This window comes from Phyllostomus hastatus, unplaced genomic scaffold (assembly GCF_019186645.2).
Source record: "Phyllostomus hastatus isolate PE091 unplaced genomic scaffold, TTU_PhHast_1.1 phas_scaffold_129, whole genome shotgun sequence".
NCBI lineage: Eukaryota > Metazoa > Chordata > Mammalia > Chiroptera > Phyllostomidae > Phyllostomus > Phyllostomus hastatus.
The window spans coordinates 10,184,161-10,206,470 of NW_025334009.1; the positions used below are offsets into that span (position 1 = coordinate 10,184,161).

At 51.5% G+C, this 22,310-nt stretch overlaps 1 protein-coding gene across 5 annotated transcripts; it reads right to left on the reverse strand.

Moving 5' to 3' along the window:
• Nucleotides 1-4,024: 4,024 nt before the first annotated feature.
• Nucleotides 4,025-22,071, reverse strand: SLC25A38 (solute carrier family 25 member 38). 5 transcript variants are annotated; one of them, XM_045856786.1, is made up of 7 exons: nucleotides 21,679-22,071; nucleotides 10,768-10,889; nucleotides 10,082-10,166; nucleotides 9,222-9,401; nucleotides 8,837-9,005; nucleotides 6,269-6,435; nucleotides 4,025-4,837 (listed from the first exon to the last, which is right to left on the reverse strand). In XM_045856786.1, the coding sequence occupies exons 1-7, from the start codon at nucleotides 21,745-21,747 to the stop codon at nucleotides 4,715-4,717; spliced, it is 915 nt and encodes a 304-aa protein (XP_045712742.1). In that variant the 5' UTR covers nucleotides 21,748-22,071; the 3' UTR covers nucleotides 4,025-4,714. The 5 variants fall into 5 exon arrangements, with proteins under 5 accessions (XP_045712742.1, XP_045712745.1, XP_045712743.1 ...); XM_045856789.1 differs by lacking the exon at nucleotides 21,679-22,071 and adding an exon at nucleotides 13,787-13,890; XM_045856787.1 differs by lacking the exon at nucleotides 21,679-22,071 and adding an exon at nucleotides 12,485-12,686.
• Nucleotides 22,072-22,310: the final 239 nt, after the last annotated feature.

Below are 22,310 nucleotides of genomic sequence, written 5' to 3' on the forward strand. Positions count from 1 at the left end.
CCCTCAGCCACGCCCCCCACCCCGCTCCCCACTTTCTCCCGCCAGCGCGAGGCCCTCCTGCTTAACCCTTGGAGCTCCTGTTGGGGGCCGTGAATGGTGAATCCCCGGCCGTGTGGCGCTTCTCTGTCTCTGCTTTGGGCTTCGCGTTAGGCTTACTTTGGGAACTTTTAAAACTTCTCGTGCCCAAGCCACATTCGAGGCTAAAACTATTAGAATCTCTGGTGGCAGACCCAGACATCCGTTGTTTTTAAAGTTCTCCAGGTGATTCCAATGGGCTGCCAAGTTTGAGAACCACCGATCTGAGACTCCGGAGTGTTGATCAGCTGCCCGAGCCAGTGGTTCCCAAGGAGCTAGAACTTGGAAGCTGAAATAACACCTACAGGCCCGTTGCGTCGAACCAGCATTTTTGGGAGACTGCGTGGTGACAAAAGCTGAGAAGTTAGAAGTGCACACTGCTCAGCCTGGGGGAGGGGGAGGGGGAGGGGGAGGGGGAGGGCGGGAGCGGAGGAGCGTTGCCTTGCTGAGCGGATTTCAGCTTGGGACCCCCAGAGTCCTGATTGCTAGGTTTCCCAGCTTGATTAGGCCCACAGGACTGACTCACTCTAATCATGGTTTACCCCCAAATTATTCACCCCGTAGAACAGCTGGTGAAAGAACCTCAACACCTTATTTGAATCCTGATTCAAATGAACCGTGAACATTTTTGAGACATAGAAATGTGACTATGGGCTGCATATTGCACGATATGCAAAAAAAAAAAAAATCTGCTTACTTATCCCACGTCGGGTGATAACTGCAGTTAGGTAAGAACAATGTCCATAGCGTTCAGAGATGCACATTGGATTATGGAGAGGTGAGAGGTTTGATGTCTGGGATCTGCTTTTCACAGCTTCACAAAGGAAAGTGGGGCAAGAGTGGCAAGGCAAGCAGGAGTGGCAAAACCCTGACAATTGTTTCATCTGGGTGATGTGAATGAAAGGCCAATGTGCCATTCGCTCCACTCGTGTGATTGTTTGAAATATTTCCCAATGTATTTCTGGAGACGGAGGGTAGCAGCAGCTCAAAAGCTCTACATTCCCCTTTTGGCTCCGACTTAGGAGGCCTTGCCCTCCCTCTGGTTGCCAGATGGCTGTTTCCTCCCACTAAGCCCCGCCTCTAAAGAATTTGCTTGGAGGCTCTTCAGAATAAATTATTAGTTTTTTTTTAAAAAGGCACTGACAGATGTTTACAAAGCCAGGCGCTCACCAGCCACTTCCTGTCTGAAGCTTAATGCTCGTGGGAGACTGCAGGACAGGAAAAAGACAGATTCTTGAGGGCCTGGGATGTGCAGGCCTCAGGGTTATTTGACTCTGGAACCAGGGTTCACAAAAGCAAACTTCAGTTTTACCCGATGTTTGCAGAAAATCAGACAATTTCTCCAATCTTATGACTATTTGCCCTAAAAAAGAACAAATATAGGACGTAGAAGAGTCTCTGGTAGCTGAAATTCACCAGCCAAGTGTAAGGGTGTAAGATGGGCAAATCTGAACTGGGATGAAACTCACACCTCTGGGCCTCAACCCTGCCCCCCACACCCCACCAGGGGCCTCACTGACATCAGGCTCCACCCGCCCAAGGTAAGGAAGGAAGGAAACTGAACAGGCCGAGAGAGAAGACCTGAACACCCCAGCTGTGTCTAAGTTCTTAGGAGGCAGCCACTCGGACCAGTGTTTGTGCTACCCTGCCTTCCCTTCATTCCCATCCAGCACACCATTTCCAGTCTGGGGACTTGGGGGCCACTACAAGCTGAACATCTTACTATCCTCTCCTATTCTCCCCATGTAACTTTTTTTGAATAGGGAATTTTAACCTAAAACCTAAAGTATAAACTTACACATGTAAATCACAGAACTTAACATGTGTCATGGGTTGATTTATGTTCAAGTCCTAACCTCATTCTTCCGTGACCTGATTTGGAAACAGGGTCTTTGCAGATGTAACCCAGTGAACATGGAGGCCACTGTGGCCCTGGCTAGTGTGGCTCAGTTGGTTGGGGAGCAGTTCAACCCAGTCAGGGGACTGGGTTCAATCCCCAGTCAGGGCACCTGCCTAGGTTGCAGGTTACATCCCTGGTCAGGGTGCACTCCAGAGGCAATTGATCAATGTTTCTCCTCTTCTTCCTCCCTCCTCAAGCTTGGAGACAAGGAACTAGAGCCCACAGAGTATGGCTCTGCTGACCCCTTGATTTAGACTTGTGGGATCCTGAACTATGACCGAGTAAGTTTCTGTTGTCAGAAACCACCCTGCTTGCACTCATTTGTTTTGGCAGCCCTAGGAAACTAATTTGCTCATTCAACCCTTACCACCACCCTAGCGTTACGATATTACCATCCCCACTTTCTACGCAATTTCAAGCGTGTCTAATAACTGGGCAGCCTGGATCACAGTTCAAACTTCCTCTTCCTGCTGCTTGGATGAAGTAATGGCCCTTTCCTAAACTGAAAGTTAATAGAGAAACACAGGTACCCACTAGAATGGCTGTAGTAAATCAAAGAGACAGTAACAAGTGTTGAGGAGGATGTAGGAGATTGGAATCCTTATACACTGCTGCTGGGAATGTGAAACGGTGCAGCCACTTTAGAAAAATTTAGTAGTTTCTCAAATGATTAACGTAGTTAACTCATGATCCAACAATAGCATTCCTAGGCATACAGGAGTAGGCAAAAGGAGGTTTACATTTGTGAGTACATGAGCTTACTCTCGTATTATTTATTAATTACTATATTATTTGTATTATGTTAACCTACTTCTGCAACAGAAATGAAAATGTATGAAGTCTGTCCGGAAAAAGTCAAACCATCATTAATATAATGAGAACAGTTTGCACATCAAATGCAACCTGACAGCCAAGGAGAGTGGGCTGGAATGCACACGTGTGAACAATGACGACTTCACTGTGCTAGTCAGTGGGGGCGGTAGATGCCGTTGAGTGAGCATGTGTGCTGTGTGGCTGTCACATTCAAAATGACTGAGCAAGTAGAACAATGAATCTGTATCAGATTCTGCATTAAGCTTGAACGTTCCTCTGCAAAAACTATTTGGATGACTCAAGCCGCAGCTGGGCAACTGATGATTGGCAGTTTCATCATGACAACATGCCTGCACATACATCATTGCCTGGTGCAGGTGTTTTGCGAAACTTCCCATCACCCAGGTGACTCACCCCACCCTACAGAACAGATTTGACGCCCTGCGACTTCTGGCTTTTCCCACAACTAAAAGCACCTTAGAGAGGGAAGAGATTTCAGACCATCAGTGAGATTCAGGAAAATTCAATGGGGCAGCTGATGGCGATCGGGAGAACTATGTGAGGTCCCAAGGTGCCTACTTGGAAGTGGACTGAGGCATCATCGTCCTGTGTATGTTTCTTGTATCTTCTTCAATAAATGCCCTTGTTTTGCCCGGCACGTGGCTGGATACTTTCTGGACAGACCTCACATGCGAGAAAAATGTCTGTTCACAGAAACGTGTACATACATGTTCATAGTGGCATCATTCCTAAGAGCCCAGAAGTGTAAATAATTCAAATATTAGTCCATACAGTGTAGGCACACAGTACCGTAGTCTCCTGCCATAAGAGAGGACAAAGTGTGGAATATGCCACATCACGGACCAACCTCACACACTCTATGCAAAGTGAAAGAGGCCGGACACAAGAGCCCACGTGTTGCGTGACCCCACTGCCAGGAGGTATTCAGAACGGGCAAATTCACAGACAGAAGGCAGACCGGTGGCCGCCCCAGTGGGGCCGGGGTTCAGGTGGAGGATGAGCTGTGAATGAAACCTCAGGGTGGGATAAGCGTGATCTAAAGCTGATTTATGGTAACGGCTGTACCACTGAGTCAAGTCACTAGAAACCCCTGAATCGTGTATTTGAAATGGGTCACTTGATCACAAGTAAAATACAGCTGTGTAAAAACGTTAGGTCCTAAATTTTAGGACCTATCCAGGTCTTAAAACAGAGTGATAACAGTAGGTTTTCCAATCAGTTTCCAATGATAAAGTGCTTCATTTTATTTATCCAAACTTTAGTGGCAGAAAAATGTCAGAACTCCAAGTTTAACCAGTGTTGGGGCCAAGATACTCAGGAGCTTTATTGGGACACTTACAGGCTAGGAAGCCACTGTCCCCGACCCCCTCCTGCAGGGCATATGTGAAGTTGATGAGGGCCAATTAAGTGGCGACACCTTCTCCTCTTCCTCCTAACATCACTGCAGAGGTGGGCTTCGGCCTGGTGACAGTGACTCCTCTCTGCAGAACACCCCCGCCCCCAGCTGGAGCCCGGGTGGCCCACAGCTTCTCCTGCCTTGCAACTGACTCCCTGCCCGAGAACAGATCCTAAGCGGCACCCGCGGTGTAGGGGGGCGGCTGCAGCAGAGACCCCTGACAGAGCTCGCTCTTGGGAAATGCTTTCAAGTAGCCTTGCGGGGTGTGCGGGCCCTTCTCCTAACCGCCCAATGTGCTGCAAATATCAGTGACTCCTCTTCTGGGGGATCCCGAAGGCTTGAGTCAGGGGCCCATCTAGTCTCTACTTGAACTCGGTAACAAGGTGACAGACACATGTGCCTGGCTTTCCGGATAGGACTTCATCCCACTCCAGGACAGTGAGACGGAGCAGCCCTCGGCAGAAACCAGGCAGGGCGACAGATCCCATCTTTCCCCGGTGCCCTCGCGGTCAGGACTTCAGCCCCATCTTGGCCATCATCTCTTCATAGACTGTCCACGCCATGGCTGCCATCAGAGTCCTGCGGAGGGCCCGGGGGACACTGCCGTGGAAGAAGCCACGCAGCCCATAGTCCTAGGAGGAAAACGGATGTCACTACTCTGCTAAGTAGCAAAATGATTATACCTGGCACAAGAGTGAGGGCATCTCACTGTTACTGCATTTTGGACTTTTAGACTTTTATAAATAATGTCAAAACTATGACTAGTGGTTCCAAGGAGACAATAAACTTGAATTTTTTTATTATTATTACTATTTTCTATACAGAGGCTAAACCTCATCTTTCTAGGTTTTCTCTGTCCAGGGGGAGTCATTTCTTAGCTGAAAATCTTTCCACGGGACTGCTGGGCACAGCTGCTCAGCAGGTTAGGGTTAGGAATCCGGATGAAGGGCTGCTCGCCAAGGCCTGGGCCCTGGAGGAAAAAGGTGCCCTTGTGGCAATTTCTCTGCCTAGAGGAAGCATTTGTCCTTCTTTTCTTTTTTTTCTTGGTAATTCACTGTATATTCTTGGTGGCCCTGTACCAACGTTTAAAGACAAAACACCTCTTATTCCTCCCTGATAATCTGGAGTGATTTGTTCATTCCTACTGTTCTCGTTCCTGCCACTTTCACATACACTGAAGAGTACATTTCAAACTTTATGATTCTGGGTACAGAGAAGAAAAAAGCAGGCAACCAGGCGATCGGAGTCACGACTATTTGCTCACACCCAGGGTGGAACAGACGGTTGACGTAGCCGACGCATATGCTTCCCCCGCTGCAAACTGAGAGCTCCAGAAAAGCCCACAGATGCAGGCGACAAGTTTACCGTGGACAAGAGTTTCTGGCCAACGGTGCCTGTTTGCCAAGGGCCATCTCAGGGGCTTTGAAATAGTACTTTAGTGCACTTCACATCTCCTTGTTCTCTTCAATAATATTTGTGTGAGAGCGGACAGCTAGAATCGAAACAATGTGTGTGGGGGTTTTTTTCTGACTCTGTTTCCTCCTGGGTCCTTGATCAGACCCTTAGGTCCCCCCAGATCACCTCATTCAATAGGTCTGGGGTAGAACCCCTCACAAATATCACAGGTTGTCCTACTGTAGCCCCCAACAAAAAAAAAAAAGTAGGTTTTTGGCAGTGGTTCTCAACCTTGGTAACACACTGGAACCACTGAGGAACTTAAAATACTGATACCTGGGAATCGCCCTCCAGAGATTCTGATATAATCAGCCCAGGTGATTCTCTTGTGTAAAGGATAAGAGTTACTACTACAGGGTCCAGCAGAAGTAACACCATCAGGGTACGTGAATGTCTCACACGAGATGGACAGCAATTTGAATATTTTGCTTAAAATGTCCTATGGTGTGTCTGAGTGTGCTACTGTTATGTTACAGAATGCCATGCTTATGGTTTTGTAATAAAAGCTTTTTGTGTAATAAAATAGGGACGTTATCTGTGCCAGACCCTGTATTCGAGAGAGAGAGCCCTAACCACAGTAAGAACAAACACTTATTCTCTCGCCTCACCTTGAAGATGATTGTCACCGCCTGGCCAAACCACCGAAATTTCACCGGGGAGAGCTGCATGTGAGTTTTGATGACATCCGCAGGCTGAGTCACCAGCGAGGCCAGAACACCAGCAAATACCCCACAGCCGAAATTTACAGCGGGAACGAAGACTGCATCCAGCTGGTCTGAAACAGCACAAAGGTGACATTCGGTGATACGTAAACTGCACGTTCATCAGATAAGTATCAATGCCAAGTTGCCCACTAATTCTTCCCCAAAGCCACAAGGGTCTAGATTCAAACAAGGTTAAGAAGTAAAACCTTTAAAGGTCTAACTGATAGAAGTAGATGGAACAATGGAGTGAAAATTTCATCTCTTTCCTACCATCACATAAACACTGACTCAGGCAAGAACCAATGACTGGTGCTCAGACACTCGGATGACAGGAACAGGGTGTTTTATATGGATTTATGTAGGTTCAGAGTTATCTCCCCACGGAGATACTTACATGTTACAAAAGAAAAAGCAACTGAGTTTTCAGTGGAGACGCAATCTTATCCACGTGATAAAAAGTGGACACTACCCACAATGGGTCAAACTGATGTCATGAGCTTCCTGATGGAAGGCACTGGGGACACAATATCGCTTATGAGATCCTTTTGCTAAAAATGAGTAACTGAACCTAGTTACAAGGAAACACCGGAAAAACCTAGGCTGAGATTATGAAACTGGTCTATACTGTGGGAAATTAAAAAAAAAAAAAGTTGCCACAAAGCATAAAGGCTGGAACAACTGCAGAAACTAAGACTATAATTAAACTTTAAAGAACTGTATCTGGTGGATTGAGCGCGGGCTGCGAACCAAAGTGTCGCAGGTTCGATTCCCAGTCAGGGCACATGCCTGGGTTGCAGGCCACAGCCCCCAGCAACCGCACATTGATGTTTCTCTCTCTCTCTCCCTCCCTTCCCTCTCTAAAAATAAATAAATAAAATCTTAAAAAAAAAAAAAAAACTGTATCTGTGTTGCCCCTGACCCACATGGCTCAGCTGGTGGGTGTCATCCCGCAAAGCAAAAGGTCGCTGTTTGATTCCCAGTCAGGGCACACGCCTGGGTTGTAGGTTCGGTCCCCGCCAGGGCACATGCGAGAAGCAACCAATGGATGTTTCTCTCTCACATCAACGCTTCTTCCCCTCTCTTTCCTTCTCTCAAAAATAAATAAATAAAATCTTTAAAAAATAAATCAAAGAACTGTACCTATGTTAAATTTCCTGGATCTGGTAAGATGGTCACATAAAAATGTCTTTGTTCTTAGGAAAGACATTTCCTTGTTCTTGTTCTTAGGAAATGCACACTGAGGTACTTAAGGGTGAAGGAGCATCATGTCTGCAAGTTACCCCCCTTTTTTTTAAAGATTTTTATTTATTTATTTTTAGAGAGGGAAGGGAGGGAGAGAGAGAGAGAGAGAGAGAAACATCAACGTGCGGTTGCTGGGGGTCATGGCCTGCAACCCAGGCATGTGCCCTGACTGGGAATCGAACCTGCAACACTTTGGTTTGCAGCCCGCGCTCAATCCACTGAGCTACGCCAGCCAGGGCTGCAAGTTACTCTTAAATGGTTTTAAAAAGAACCAATTATACACACAGAAAGAATAAAAAGGGTTTATGAAGTTATCTGTATTATCCTCGTGGGATTTTTGTGAGTTTCAAATAAAACTTAAAACACTTGCAAAGACGGGCTGAGAAGGTAAAAACGCACACCCGAGTTCCCCTCCTGCCTTGCCCCGCACTGTAAAACGAGGCCGTGACCCGCAGTGTCACTCCCCCGGTGCCTGGGGAGAAGATCTCCCCGAGCACCCCAGCGGCAGCTCCTCACCACCGTCACGATGCCGACACCCCAGCTTTCCCAGTTCATTGACTCGGGTGCAATTCTTTGCTCGAGTCACCCACACACACCACACTGAACACAGGGCCGTTCTACAGGGTGTTTCTATCAGCAAGTGGCTCTTCCTGGGTGGACGTGCACCGCCCACTGCGTGTGCCCACGGCCTGTCCAACAGCAGCGTCCGGGCAGGGCGGGCCTGCCAGGATACCACCCACACGGAGGGCCCGAAAGCACGTTAGCGGGGAACACAGCGAGGGAGGTGAAAATAATGCTTTTCCTTCAGCTCCTAACCATGTGGCGTTTCCCAAGCTCGTCTGAAAAACAAATCACATCAATTGCATCTTGAAAAATACCCAGGCCTCCCCACCAGGCTTCTGATTTAGGAGGTCTTGGGCCGGACCCAGCAATCTTAAGGTCAGGCACATTTAGGAAGTATGCTTACAGGCCCTATGTAAAAGTGCTTTATTCCGCCCCGTTCCCCACTCTAGGCTTACAGTACACCCCTTTGCAAAGGCTAAACTGGAAGGGCCACGTCCCAACGCCGGGCGCACACCTCACAGTGGGCTGCGGGGGCTCAGGCTCAGCTCCTGAAACCCCACTAAGAGTCCCAAAGGGTCTCCTGGCCACCACAAATGGTCACAGAGAAAGCGGTGGGAACGCGTCTGGGGAAGGGCCCTTCCCCACCACACCTCCCTTTACTCATACCGTGGGACACGAGGTTTTTGGTCTGGGTGTAAAACATCAGGTAGATTCCAGAGAACGGTGCGTCCCGCAGCAGCGTGGCTGTCAGGCCGCTGAAGAGGCCCCGGGGGCCCTCGCTGCGGTAGATGCTCCTCAGGGCTGCATAGACGCTCTCGTAGCCGTACCTCCCGCTCTGCGGAGGAAGCACAGGACCTGGGGCTCGTACTGCACCTAGCCCCTTGGGGCAGGCTGCACTACCGGGGCACCGCATGCGCGGAGGGGCTCTCCGGCCACACCGACTCCGTGTTAGTTTATGAACTGGGAGGAGAAGTGACATCAGCGGCCACTTGACTCCAGAGGCCCGTGCCTCGGTTTCCCCACCCTGAGGGCCTAAAGCAACCCAACTCACCTCGTAACGCGTCTTGATGACAGTGATGGGTGACATGCAGACCCCTGCGACGGAGCGAGAGCCCACCCCCAGCATGACCGACTCCACGGCGGTGGGGGGGTGGCCCCGCAGGAAGTGCTGCTTCAGGGCGTACAGGCTGCTGAAGTAGATCCCGACGCCGGGGACACACCTCACGATGGACTGCGGCGGGGGTGGTGGGGTGAGGAGAGAAATGAAGGACCCACGCTGTAAGATACTGTCTTAACTAGATTTTCCCGAATGAGGCAAATGAGGCAATTTTCGTGCAAGCAAGCAGCTGATTGAAGGTGTGGAGGCCACACCCACAGGAGAGCGGGAAGGCAGCCGAGGAAGGGTGTGTTATCTCATCAGTCACTGCAGCCTAATCCCCGAGGGGAACTCCGGGCAGGGGCTGTAGTGGGGAGGGGAGGGAGGTCTGAACACCCACTCTCATTTCTCCCTGGGGTGAGCACTCATTCCCTGGCACTTCCAAAGTGAGTTCCTAAGACCAGAAGAAGCCTTCAGGTGAAGAAACGCTACTGTGGGGGTCTCAGCCCTCCCGCACTGAAGGGCAAGGGCAAGGGTTTGCTGGCCAGCTGCAGCTGCGTCTGCGTCTGCCCCAGGGCTGTGCTGCACAAGGAAGTGAGGCCTTGTCAGGTACAGATGTCACAGTCCCTGCCCACTGCCCCCCCTCCCCCCCATCAGAGGTCAGCAACAGCAGAGGACCCGGGCAGGAAGACCTCGGAGGTCCTCCCACCAGCCCCCAACGCTCACGTTTCCTTAAAGGAGAGGATAGCGGGGAAGGTAAGAAATGGCTGGTTATGAAGGAGAGGGTGCAAGAGAAGATCCCAAGGGCAGCTTACCGGAGACATCCCTTTCCAAAGGCCCAGGAGGCTCTCGGTGCGGACCACCTGCAGGAGCAGAGCCAGCATCCCGATGCGTCTGGACCTGAGGGCAGAAGACAGCAGGGGGCAGGGACGGAGAAGTCACTCAGACCACGTCCCCCCCAGAAGAGAACTCCCCACTCAAAGACCTGTCCGCATGGACGCTTTCCCGGAGCCCTTACGAATCTCGACAACGCGTGCTGGAAGCTCGGAGTTCTTCTGCGTCATGATCTGACGCCTACGTGTTTATCTGTCCTTTCACACTGCACGCAAGGGGGTCGCTTCTGTTTTACAGCCTTCCGTCTTACAGGTGCCGCACACTCCCCCCAGTGCTGACCCCAATATGGGGACACAAAAAAGGCACTCAATACCTGCGGCTCAGTTCTGGCACCACAGGCTAGCAAATAAAATGCAAATGCCACTGAGGCAGGTCCCAGGAAGCTGCTCAGGGAAGGACCCCATTTGATTAATAATAAATTACATTAGTTAATGTAAAAAGCATTCACAGGAAAAAAAATATACATAAAACCCATGAGAGCTGGGCCTGGCCCGTCTCCCTGTGAACGCCCAGAAAAAGAGAAGGTGACTTAGCACAGGACAGATGCTCCTGTGTCTGAGAAGCTGCTGAAACCGGTTCTTCAGGAAGCGGGGACAGCGGGCCTCACCCAGGGACCGTGGGCTGGAGGGTCTGCAGGCGTGTTTTGAGGAGGTCCAGGGGCTGGAAGAGGAGGGTGGAGCAGGTGCCGCTGATGGAGCCGCACAGGAAAGCCTTGATCACCGGATGCAACTGCAGGGCAAGGGGACAGTGTCAGCAGCTCGGCCTCGGCGGGCCTCTCCTGTGCAAGGGTCCCGCAGAAACACGCCCGGGGGCGCCCTGCCTGATCTTCAGGCTTCGGAGGAGGGAAAAGCGTCGCCAGGTGTGAACAGTGCTGCCAGGCTGTTGGGGGCGCAGGACACTGCGAGGGGTAGCTCTCTGGTCTATTGGCATGGACGATAACTTTGCTCCTACTGAGCACCGTGTCTATTTCCATCTGTGCGTTATGCCACTAACCATCCCTCCCCAGGTGTCCCCACGATAAAAGTTATTGCCCATCTCCTTATCGTCACAAAAGCAAAGTCAACTGATCACGGTGTTTAAGCGCCGAACAGCTGGTTTCCAGGCTGCCGTGGCGCCAGGGCCTGTGGCCGTTCAGGGCAACAAGGAAGTGAAACCTTAAGCTCAGCAGCAACGCAGATGTAGGCACCACTTCCTCTGAAACTTGTGAATTTCTTTAATTTAAAACTTTCCTGTCTCTAGAGGAAGAGCAAGAAATTGAAAATTTATTTGCAAAAATAATGACGGAGAACTTCCCCAGTCTGGCAAAGGAAAAGCTGGACCCAAGGAAGCACACACCAAGGCACATCATCATTGCATTACACAAGATTAAACGTAAGGAGAGAATCTTAAAAGCAGCAAGAGGAAAGGAGACAGTTACCTACAAAGGAGTTCCCATAAGACTGTCAGCTGATTTCTCAAAAGAGACCTTGCAGGCAAGAAGGGGCTGGAAAGAAGTATTTGAAGTCATGAAAGGCAAGGACCTGCATCCCAGATTGCTCTATCCAGCAAAGCTTTCATTAAGAATGGGAGGGCAGATAAAGTGCTTCCCAGATAAGGTCAAGTTAAAGGAGTTCATCATTACCCAGACCTTAGTATATGAAATGTGAAAGGGACTTATCTAAGAAAAAGAGTAAGATCAAAACCAGAAAAAGTAAAATGACAACAAAGACAACTATCAACAACTAAACCTAAAAAAAGCAAAAACAAAAACAAACTAAGCAAACAACTAGCACAGGAACAGAATCACAGAAAAGGAGATCACATGGGGAGTTCTCAGTGGGGAGGGAGAGGGGAGGAAATGGGGGAAAAGGTACAGGGAATAAGTAGCATAATTGGTGGGTAGAAAATAGACAGGGGAGGGTTAAGAATAGTACAGGAAATGTAGAAGCCAAAGAACTCATATGTACGACCCATGGACATGAAATACGGGGGAGGGGGAAGCAGGGGGTGGGGGTGTGCAGGGCAGAGAGGAATAAAGATGGGAAAAATGGAACAACTGTAATAGCATAATCAATAAATACATTAAAAAAAGGAAAAATAAAATAAAACTTCCCTTCTCTCACACCCACATGTCTCTCTGGGATGTAAGCAGCTCGCAGTGCCAGGTGCGGACCGGTGGCCTCCCCTGTCTGGCGGGCTCTCCTTTCAGCCAGGACAGTCACACACACGGGCGAATGCAGAGGTGCCACCGGGAAGGGCAGGACTCCATCAAAACCAACTGCACTCCCCAAGACAAGCCCCGGAGCCCTCTCGGCACGCCCCAGGACCCAGCCTCAATCACACACCCTTTCACAAAAGACCTTTTCACAAATCCAATGAGAGGTTGGCCATTTCTCCATCAGGAAGGATGGATGGCTGGAGTTTTGGCAAATAAACTAGCACGGCTTCCGGTGCTTTGACGAAACCTCAGGCGTGCGGCCTCCTGGCCAAACACGCACTATTCCATCGGTGGAGCGATCACTGCGCCCCGGCGGCTGCACGCAGCTTTCTGGAAGTTTGCATCTGGGCCGAACCAAGACGGCACGCACCGACTGCCACAGAAATTACGATTCCATGACATGTTTTGAGGAGATGAGGAGGGCTGACATCTCAGAGGGCAAAGTGATTTGGGGAGGTCAAGAATTTATTTATTTGGGGTGAGTTCTGTGGAAGTTTGTCACTGCCCCATGACCCTGAACTATGAAACATGAGCGGAGGATTTGTTTCTCGAGATAAATAAACAATTAAGAAATACTGTGAAAAAAAATCCAGCCAGGAAAGGAAGCCTTCTCCAAAGGAAGACACTTGGCAAACTCCACTCAGAAAGGTCTTCTCTCCCCTCATCATTCTTAAAGATTTTATTTATTTATGTTCTAGGGAGAGGGGAAGGGAGGGAGAGAGAAAGGGAGAGAAACATCAATGTGTGAGAGATACATCAATCAGTTGCCTCTTGCACGCCCCCAACTGGGGAGCTGGCCCACAACCCAGACCAGTGCCCTGACTGGGAATCGAACCAATGACCTTTGGTTTGCAGGCGGCACTCAATCCACTGAGCCACACCAGCCAGGGCTCCCCTCATTATATTCAAATAAATGGTGTACTGTGATCCCAAAACACTATTAACATGAATATGAAGTTGCCTTTAACCAAAGTGCTCATAATCTGTGACGTTTGTTTCCCAGAGAAGAGAGATCACCCCACATTCCACCAGCCCAGCCAGCCTCAAGTCCTAACTGGAACTACTGCGAAGGCCAACGGGGAACGGACGAGATAAGGTCACACAGCAAATACTGGAGCTTATAACTACGTCCAGGCACTTGCGAAAGGATCAGAAGGCGGTAGCACTGGCGAGATGACGAGTGAAACAGCCCGTGTCCTTCCACAGGTCGGAGTCGGCGCAGAGCCCCTCGCCCAAGGACAGGTGCCTGCCCCTTCTGCTCACACGTACTCCCAGAAGCGCCGCGTTTCTCGGCCTCCCCCGAGACTCCGCAGCATCCGTGAGCCACTCTCCCCTGCACACCCGGCCTCTCCCTTCCAGTGGCAGATCTCCTCCGCGGCCTGGAAACACGCTCCCCAGCGCCCGTCACCAGTCACCCCTCAGGCCCCACCATTTGTCGTCCCGCTGAGGTCTCTCCACTAAGCTGCCTGCCCGCTTGCCAAGGCCTCGCTGCGCCCCGGGGCCCTGTTCGGCCTGCGTCCTTCTCTTACGTGGCCTCTCTGCTGCATCTGAAACGGCTGACTGCCTCCCCTCTCCCCAGGGGGCCTGCTGGTTCTTCTTTGCTGCACTTGTTGATGCTCCTCTTATCTCCTCAGAGGCAGCCTCTCAGGGCGACCTCGCCCTGCCCACGCCCACACCACGCACAGCCGCAAAGCCCGGACCTCAGCCCTGGGCAGCCTCCCTGCAGGCTCCGCTATTCCCACGCCTCCTCCACCTCCCGTCGGCACACGGGGGTCTGAAACTCGGCATTCCAAAACGGAAACTCAGTCAACCAAAGGGTCGCGGGTTCGATTCCCAGTCAGGGCCTCCTTGGGAGTCGGGGTTGTGGGCCAGTTCCCCAGTAGGGGGTGTGCGAGAGGCAACCACACATTGATGTTTCTCTCCCTCCCTTCCCGTCTTAAAAATAAAATCTTAAAATCTTATACCCATTGATTCTAGCGAGGGGGGAAGGGAGAGAGAAACACTGATCCAGCACGCACCCTGCTCAGGGATGGAACCCGCAACCTAGGCAAGTGCCCCGACCGGGAACCAAACCCGTGACCTTTATGTTTATGGGAGGACGGTCCAACCAACTGAGCCACCCGGCCAGGGCTGCTGCCATGCTTCAGTGTGACAATCTAAGGGAAAGAGGTCAGTGCCCCCGACTAAACAGTCAGGTTTAACCAATCTTGCCGGCCCCAGCCGCTCTAGTCCACTTCCTACCCAGCAGCCAGAGTCATCTCTTAAAACTGCAAGTCAGCCCACCTGCTTCCAGGAGCAAACACCTTCAGAGAGAGGCTTGAACCAAAACTGAACAACACCCTTTCATTGTTCCTCATTCCTTTCAGGGAAGAGTCCAAACTGCTGGCTGGCGACCTCCCCCGAGTCACCAGCCCCTGTCTTACTTTCACTGCCGGCACTCTCGGCCTCCCGCCTCTTACACGCTCTGCAGTTACAACTGTAACGGCTCACTGCCTTCCTCTCACCTCTGAGAACCCTGCCCTAGTTCCCCCACGCCTAAGGAATCCCTGGGGGCCTCTGCTGACACCTCATCAGCTCTGGAAAGCCCCCCACACCTGAGCCCGTCTCCCTGTGACTGAGGGCCCAGGACAGGTGAGGCCATAACTCCCGGCTCTGCAGTTCACGGTGGCACGCCCAGCACTGACCACGGAGCCTGGGGCCCTGGAGGAGCTCCACGGTCACAAACGAATGAATCAGCCACCAGAAAACATGCCCGTGGCCCTCCCTGGAGCATAACCCCGCAGCACAGCACTCCGTGGGCCCTGTGGGCCCCATCCCTAGACCAGTCAGCAACCACCCCTGGGCGTCCTCCAGCCCCTGGCTCTAGTTCCAGCTTCTGAGAAGTCCCCCGGGGGCAGAGGGGGGGTCTGCTTCCCCAGCCTCCCCCTCACCCCCTGCACAGGCAGGTGTTGTATGGAAGTGGCTTCAGGGCTGCTGTCCTTCCCACACACACACCCGCCCCCACTGCATTAACCACCTTCTCTATGGTTTATTTTCACCGTGCAGTGCTCCGACCTATCATTGGCTCAACAAATATTTGCTGAATGTGTGAATGGAGCCCGTAACTTTTTTTTTACTTTACAGTTTTCTGGGTCCATCAGTGCACAGCAGCTGCCAAACACGTAAGTGTGGCCATAAGGCGTAAGAACGCCCAAGCCAGTACAGGATGCTTGTAAGAATTTATTTGGGCCCACGTGGCAACTGCCAGGAAGCAAGACCTCAAACGCTCAGGAGAATGACAGCTTTGCAGCTTCTTTTATGCATGCGGAATTAAGAAAGGTATGTTGTCAAAAACAGTGGACAGGGTTTGCTTAAGGCAAAGATAAACCTTGTACTAAAAAAGCTGTGTGCCTGGGGCATGACTACCCACCTTGACCTGCCCAGGTGGGAGTTATGGTCAGGTCATCCTGTGAAGTTATTTTCCACAGAAACCCTCTTTTTTTTTTTTGTCCACAACTAGCAGTATAGATTAACCTCTAATTGTTAAAAGTAACAGGTTCTCCGGCTGGCGTAGCTCAGTGGATTGAGCACGGGCTGGGAACTAAAGTGTCCAGGTTGGATTCCCAGCCAGGGTACATTCCTGGGTTGCAGGCCATAACCCCCAGCAACTGCACACTGATGTTTCTCTCCCTCTCCCTCCCTCTCTCCCTTCCCTCCCTAAAAAATAAATAAATAAATAAATAAATAAAAAAAAAAAGTAACAGGTTACACAATTGTTTTAAAATTACACTTTTCATTTTGAATCATCTTAAAATATTATCAGTGGTGAATGTCACATCCTCTGAGGACATATTTGATTTTTTTCTAAACAGCCCACAGTTAAATAAAATGAGTACTCCATTGTCCAAGGGATGGGCAGGGCACAAAGAACCAGACAATGCTACACAGGCACACAAAAGCAGTAAGTAGCACTTAAAGAGTGAGCAAACCGGTTCCCCGAGCAATCTCTACATCCCTTTGCAAAAAGAAAGGGGGCCCTGGCCGGGTGGGTCAGGTGGCTGGAGCGGTGTCCCTTACACCAAACGGTTGCGGGTTCGATGAGGTCAGTGTTCAGCTCTTGGCACCCAACAGGAGGCTGAGAACTGCCCGCGGCAGGCCGCCCGCCCGCCCGCCCGCCCGCCCCCCCCCCCCCTCCCCGGAGCGGGAGCTGGTACTGGGGAATTCCCCGGTCGCTGAGAATTTCCCTGCGCACCACCAGAGGGCATCCGCGCCTAATCCCGCCCGGAGGGTGACAAGGAATCGGATCAGGGATCTGGGAAGGGATGGAGAAGATTGTTTGGCTGAAAATTTGTTTCTGAGCACGGTTTTGGAATAATGGAATTGAAGTTGTGGGCACGTTTGGGGTGTATGCGGCCTCTAGCTGGTCTGTATTTTCCTTTTACAGCTTTTTGCATGTGCGGCGGGAACAGTAAGAGCAGTTCTGGGCTGGCCCCTAGGGGGAGCCCGCTGGGTAGAATCTTAAGAGCATTGGAAGATTTACAGCTGTAATCCAATGCTTAAGAATCCCACGTCTGAGGAGACATTGATTTATTACTTTTGGCCTAAGTCTGTTTTGAATGGTGAGGAAAGGGGGCCGTGGGTGGTTCCCTGAGTTGCTGCATCATTTAAGCAACCGAAACAGCGTTGCCAACAGTCGGAAAAGTGGGGGGAGCTCTGCTCTCTCCATGAATGTGTATCTTTGCCTAAAGGCGTGTTTGTCGGAGACGGAGCGTCACTCGGTGGCACAGAAAAGGAAGGGGGCCTCAAAACCCCTCCCTGATGGTAAAAGGGATAATGAGGAAATAAACCTCATTAGTGCTCTGAACCCAGGGGACAGAGGCTCAGAGGCAGGAGCGGCTTCCTTGCCATGGGCCTTTGGGGAACTGCCCCTGAAGTGGCCACCGCAAAGCCAACGGCTCCATCCACCCCTTCAGGATGTAGAGTGGGTCTCACCAGGCGGGGCAAGTCACCCGGTAGAGCCAGGGGGCCTCCCCATTCAGAGCAAGCCAATTCCCTTTGAGGCAATATCCTACAGGCGGAGTAACTCAGGAAGGCCAGCCCGCTGGCTACTATCAGGCCCATACTCCACTCTCCTCCACTGCAGCCGTACTGAACTGGAGGAGTTCTGCACCACACCCGCCCCAGGTAGGGATGATCCTCAGAGAATGGTAGATCATCTTGTCACCTCTATTTTTGCCATTCATCTTCCAACCTGGGCAGATGTACAGATGCAAATGTTGTGCTGCTTACAGATGAGAAACGGCTGGTTATAAATATGGCAAGGGCAGAGGCCCGGTGTCTCTGTGATGACGATTGCTCTGGGACTGCTACCCAGTTGGGGCAATTCCTGTGGTGCAGCCTAACTGGGACCCAAATAATTGCGGGACCCACGCCTCACTGAACCCTCACAAAGGGTGAATGATGGAAGGACTTAGAAAAGGAGCACCCCAGCAGAGCAGCCTGCATTTGGCACACTCTTCAGCCAAGGCCCGAAGAGGGTCCTTCTGTGTTTTCAGAGAGGACCTGTCGGGCTCTTAGGAAGCACCCTGACGCTGACCCAGAGGCACCAGAGAAAGTGAGAACGACAAACATGACTTTTCTTGGGCAGAGTGCCCCGGATATTAGAAGGGAATTCCAGTGTGTAGGTGGGGCACTGGTAATGAGTCCCTCTCAGCTGGTGGACACAGCATTTGAAGTTCACAGTGCCCGGGAAACAGGGAAGACAAACCAGGCCCCGGTGCTTTTAGGAGCAGGCGGGGGAGGCCAAAAGAAGAATCGGGGCCCTAAAGGAGAGAAGAGACTCGGTAGGTAGGCGCCCACCACTGTGACGGGGGCAAGGAGGGCCCGCAGAGGAGAGGGAAGGCTCTGTAGGCACAGACCGCTGTGCCCACTGCAGGGAGGAGGGCCGCTGGAGGGATGAGCACCTGCATCACAGAAGGGAAGACAGAGACGAGCATCCCAGCAGAACAACAATGCTAAAAAGGAGAATGGGGGGTGATGATGAATGAGGAGGCCCAGGGCTCCAATGGACGTCTCCTGACCTATTACTGTTTCTCCAGAGGAGCCCCGGGGTACAACTTACTGTGTGGAACAAGCCCATTGATTTCCTGGTAGATATGGGAGCTACATACTCAGTATTTAACACACAACTAACCAAGAAAAGTTCAAAGGAAGTAATGGTCACTGGAGTGACTGGCCAGCTACAACCTCTGGAATGCCAGCTTGGGGATCAGAAGCTTACACATAGTTTTCTCTCTATGCCAGATTGTCTCATTCCATTGCTGGGCTGAGATTTACTTTGTAAACTGCAGGCACAAATAACCTTTTCTCCAGAGAAGCACAGGTTACGTGTGGAGGTTGCACTGGAAGATGCCCTCCGGCTACAGGTGTTTCTGACCTGTCCAGCAGGCCCCAGAGGTGAGCCCTTCCCACCTGAGATCTGCCAGCAGGTCGATTGAACTCTTTGGGCTGATGGAACCCCTGGTAAAGCAGTTAACATTCAGTCTATAAAGATAAATCTAAAAGAGGGGGCACGGGTCCCATGAATGAAGCTGTATTTCCTCAAGAAGGAGACTTTAGAGGGGATCCAGCCAGTGTTGCAGAAGTTTTTAGAATCGGGATTAACTCAGCCATGCCAGTCACCCTGCAACACCCCCATTCTGCCAGTCGAAAAGCCACACTCTGATGAATATCGGTTTGTACAGGATCTCAGGGCCCTAAGTGACCTTGTTCAGGACATTCATCCTACAGTGCCCAGTCTTTACACCCTGTTGACCATGGAGCCTGGGTACAGCAAATGGCTTTCAGTCCTGGACTTGAAGGATGCCTTTTTCCGCACCCCAGTAGATGAACAGGCTCAGCTACCGTTTGCCTTTGAACGGCAGAACCCAGAAACTACAGCCATACTCCAATACCGCTGGACCGTGCTGCCATAAGGATCTAAGAACTCCCCAAGGATATTAGGGAAGTGTTGGCAAGAGACTTGAGGGATGTTCAGCTGAAATCAGTTCTTTTGCAATATGTAGATCATCTATAGCCAGCAGCAACTATGAGGATTGCACAACACCATCACAGTCCTGTTTCATTTAGCAAAAAACAGGATATAAGGGGTCATCTCATAGGGCCCAGCTTTGCAAACAGGAAGTAGGTCCAGATTTGCAAATAGGAAGTAGCTTATCCGGGATTTCAACTAAAACAGGGTACCAGGAGCCTAAAGGGTAGACAGAAAGCAACCCACTGCCGCATTAAAAATCCCAGAGAACCGAAGGCAGCTTCGTGGGTTCCTAGGAATTACAGGGTTTTGTTGAATTTGGACTCCAAACTTTGGACTCATAACAAAGCCACCATAGAATTCCTTGAAAGGACAGGACTCTGAACCCTTCGAATGGACAGGGGATTGTCAGGTAGCATGTGATACCTTGAAGGAAAAGCTGGTTTTGGCCCCTGCACTAGGACTGCCCGATTTACTGCCCGTTTCCTGCCTTTCAAATTGTATGTTCACAAAAGGCAGGGAATTGGACTGCGGATGCTAACCCAGACTTTAGGAAATATACCGTAACCCACAACCTACTCTCAAAGAAGCTGGATCACACAACTACAGGAGGCCGCCATGTCTCCAGGCAGTAGCAGCTACCTGTGACAGCATACAGGAAGCTGAGAAGTTTACCTTGGGACAGCCCACTACAGTGTTGGTACCACACAGGGCCTGACTCAATTGGAACAGAAAGGAGGGTATTTGCTCACAACTGGTGTGTGGAGAAGAAACACCAGGCCATTCTGCCAAACAATCCAAGCGTTACCTTGCAAACCACCACAACCCTGAACCCTGCCACCCTACTCCCAGATAAGGGGGAGGACTCAGCCCTTCACCATGAGTGCTTGGAAATTATTGACCAGGTTTATTCCAGCAGGCCAGATCTGCTGGACTGTGCACTAGCGGCACCAGACTGGCAGCTGTATACACAGGGATGCAGTCACATGGACAGCGGCCAGTGGTGAGCTGGGCATGCAGTAGTCACCACAGACAAAGTAACAGAAGCCCAAGCCCTTGCACCAGGAACCGCAGCACAAAAGGCTGCACTAACAGCCCTCACAAGAGCTTTAATGCTGTCCCAAGGAGAGAAGGTTAACATACACACACTCCAAGTATGCCTTCATGACAGTCCATGCCCATAGAGCAATCTGGAGGGAGAGAGGACTGGCAATTTTTACATCCCTTTGAAAAAAATAAACTGTGCCCAGGCCAGTGGCTCAGTTGGCTGGAGCATTGTCCCACATACCAAAAGGTTGTGGGTTCGATTGGGTCAGGGCACATACCTACGTTGCAAGTTCCATCCCCGGTGGGGACCCCAAAAAGAGGCAAGCAATAGATGATGTTTCTCTCCTTCCACCCTCCAAAAATCAATCAAAACGTATCCTTGGGTAAGGATTAAAATAGATGATACAGTAAATCTCGTGGCCAAGCTGGAAGGTCTAGAAAGATAAATAGGTAACCACGTTTTCAAAGATGTAAACAAACATAGCTGCCGCCGCCTTTTTTTAAGGCTTAAAAAAAAAAAATCCGCACACCGCCACCAGCGAAAGTGCCTCCGAACTCAGACTTCCCAGGGAGAGGTGCTGCTGTCCCAAGGCCCCGGAGCCCGAGGCCAAGGCCAAGCCACATTGCGGGCTCCACCCACCACCAGCCGCAACTCCGCCCAACAGCCCTCCTAGGCGCACCTGCCCAGCCCCGCCCCCACCTCCACCAATAGCGGCCCGGCGGCTCGACTCCTGCAGCCAACCTGGACGCCTGGGGGCGTGGCCTCGCGGCACCCGCAGCCTGCTCTGATCCCCAGCCTGCTAACCGCGCCCTTTCCCGACCCGCTGGGGGCTGAAATCCCAAAAGTGCCCTCTCTCCCAACACGTGACGACCCCAACGTCTCCGGCTTGGGGCTATTACCGGGCTTTCGATGGCCCAACTATCTACCCGGGTGTCCTTCCACCTGTCACTCCAGGCACCCAACCCTAAGCAAAGTTCAGCAGCGCTCGCACCTCGTTCGGGGCCTCACGGGAACATTACCCCGAAATCCCCCAAGGCCCCATCAGTTTCGCCCATCTCCACCCAGATAACACTGCAGCAGCGAGACCTTTGCTCTTCTGCCCTAAGCGATGGGCTGCAACCCCCTCTTCTTCCTCCTTCCCCGCCAAGTCCCCAACTCTACGCGCATCCAGGGCGCGGGAATGGCTGCACGCGGGCCGCTGACCCTTGGCAACTTCCCCGAGCCGGCAGACCTGAAACCCCTGCCACCCTTTCCCGCAGTTTACCATAAACGTTTCCATCCTGTCTCCGACATCTTGAGGTTGCAGCAGCGCCGGGCTTGAATTTTGAATCATTGGAGGAGGCCTGTTGAGTGCACTGGGCTCAGAGGCCCGTCGGCGGGAGCTCAGGCCCCGCCCTGGCGACTTTGGAGAAAGCAACGCGGTGACGGTAGCTGTGCTCTCCACCGTCTGCCCGTCGGTGTCGGGACCTGTGCGGTCGGGGGCTGCGTGCGTGGCTCCGGCGTGCCTTACGAACCTGCACCCAGGAACTGCTTGCGGCTTTTCACTAGTTCGGCAGACACCGCTGCTCTGGTCTCCGGCACATTCTGCCCAGACTTCAGGACTGGAGAAGCTTAGGCTAAATGTATCGGAGGCGTGGAGAAAGCTGGAGGAACTAGATAGAACCGTGGGATTTAACTTCCGGGGTCGGACGCAGGTCTGGAGCAGTTGAGGGCGTGCTCTTTAGTGCCGCCTGGTGAAGACATCCGGAACTGCAGGATCCGCTGTTTCCCTGCGCCTGGACCGTAGGCGACTGTTCTGGGGCGAATTTTGTTTTGGGGGCAAAGTAGGCGCATTTACAGTCGAGATACAGATAGCCAGCAGCTCTCTGTGGCTCTTAAACACTTGAAATGTGTCTA

Coding starts and splice junctions, on each gene's coding strand:
- SLC25A38 (XM_045856786.1), bottom strand. CDS start 21,747: ATGATTCAAAATTCAAGCCCGGCGCTGCTGCAACCTCAAGATGTCGGA. Junction 9,402..10,081: donor TTTGGAAAGGGATGTCTCCG/GTAAGCTGCCCT, acceptor CCCCCGCCGCAG/TCCATCGTGAGGTGTGTCCC. Junction 6,436..8,836: donor CAAAAACCTCGTGTCCCACG/GTATGAGTAAAG, acceptor GTGCTGTTTCAG/ACCAGCTGGATGCAGTCTTC.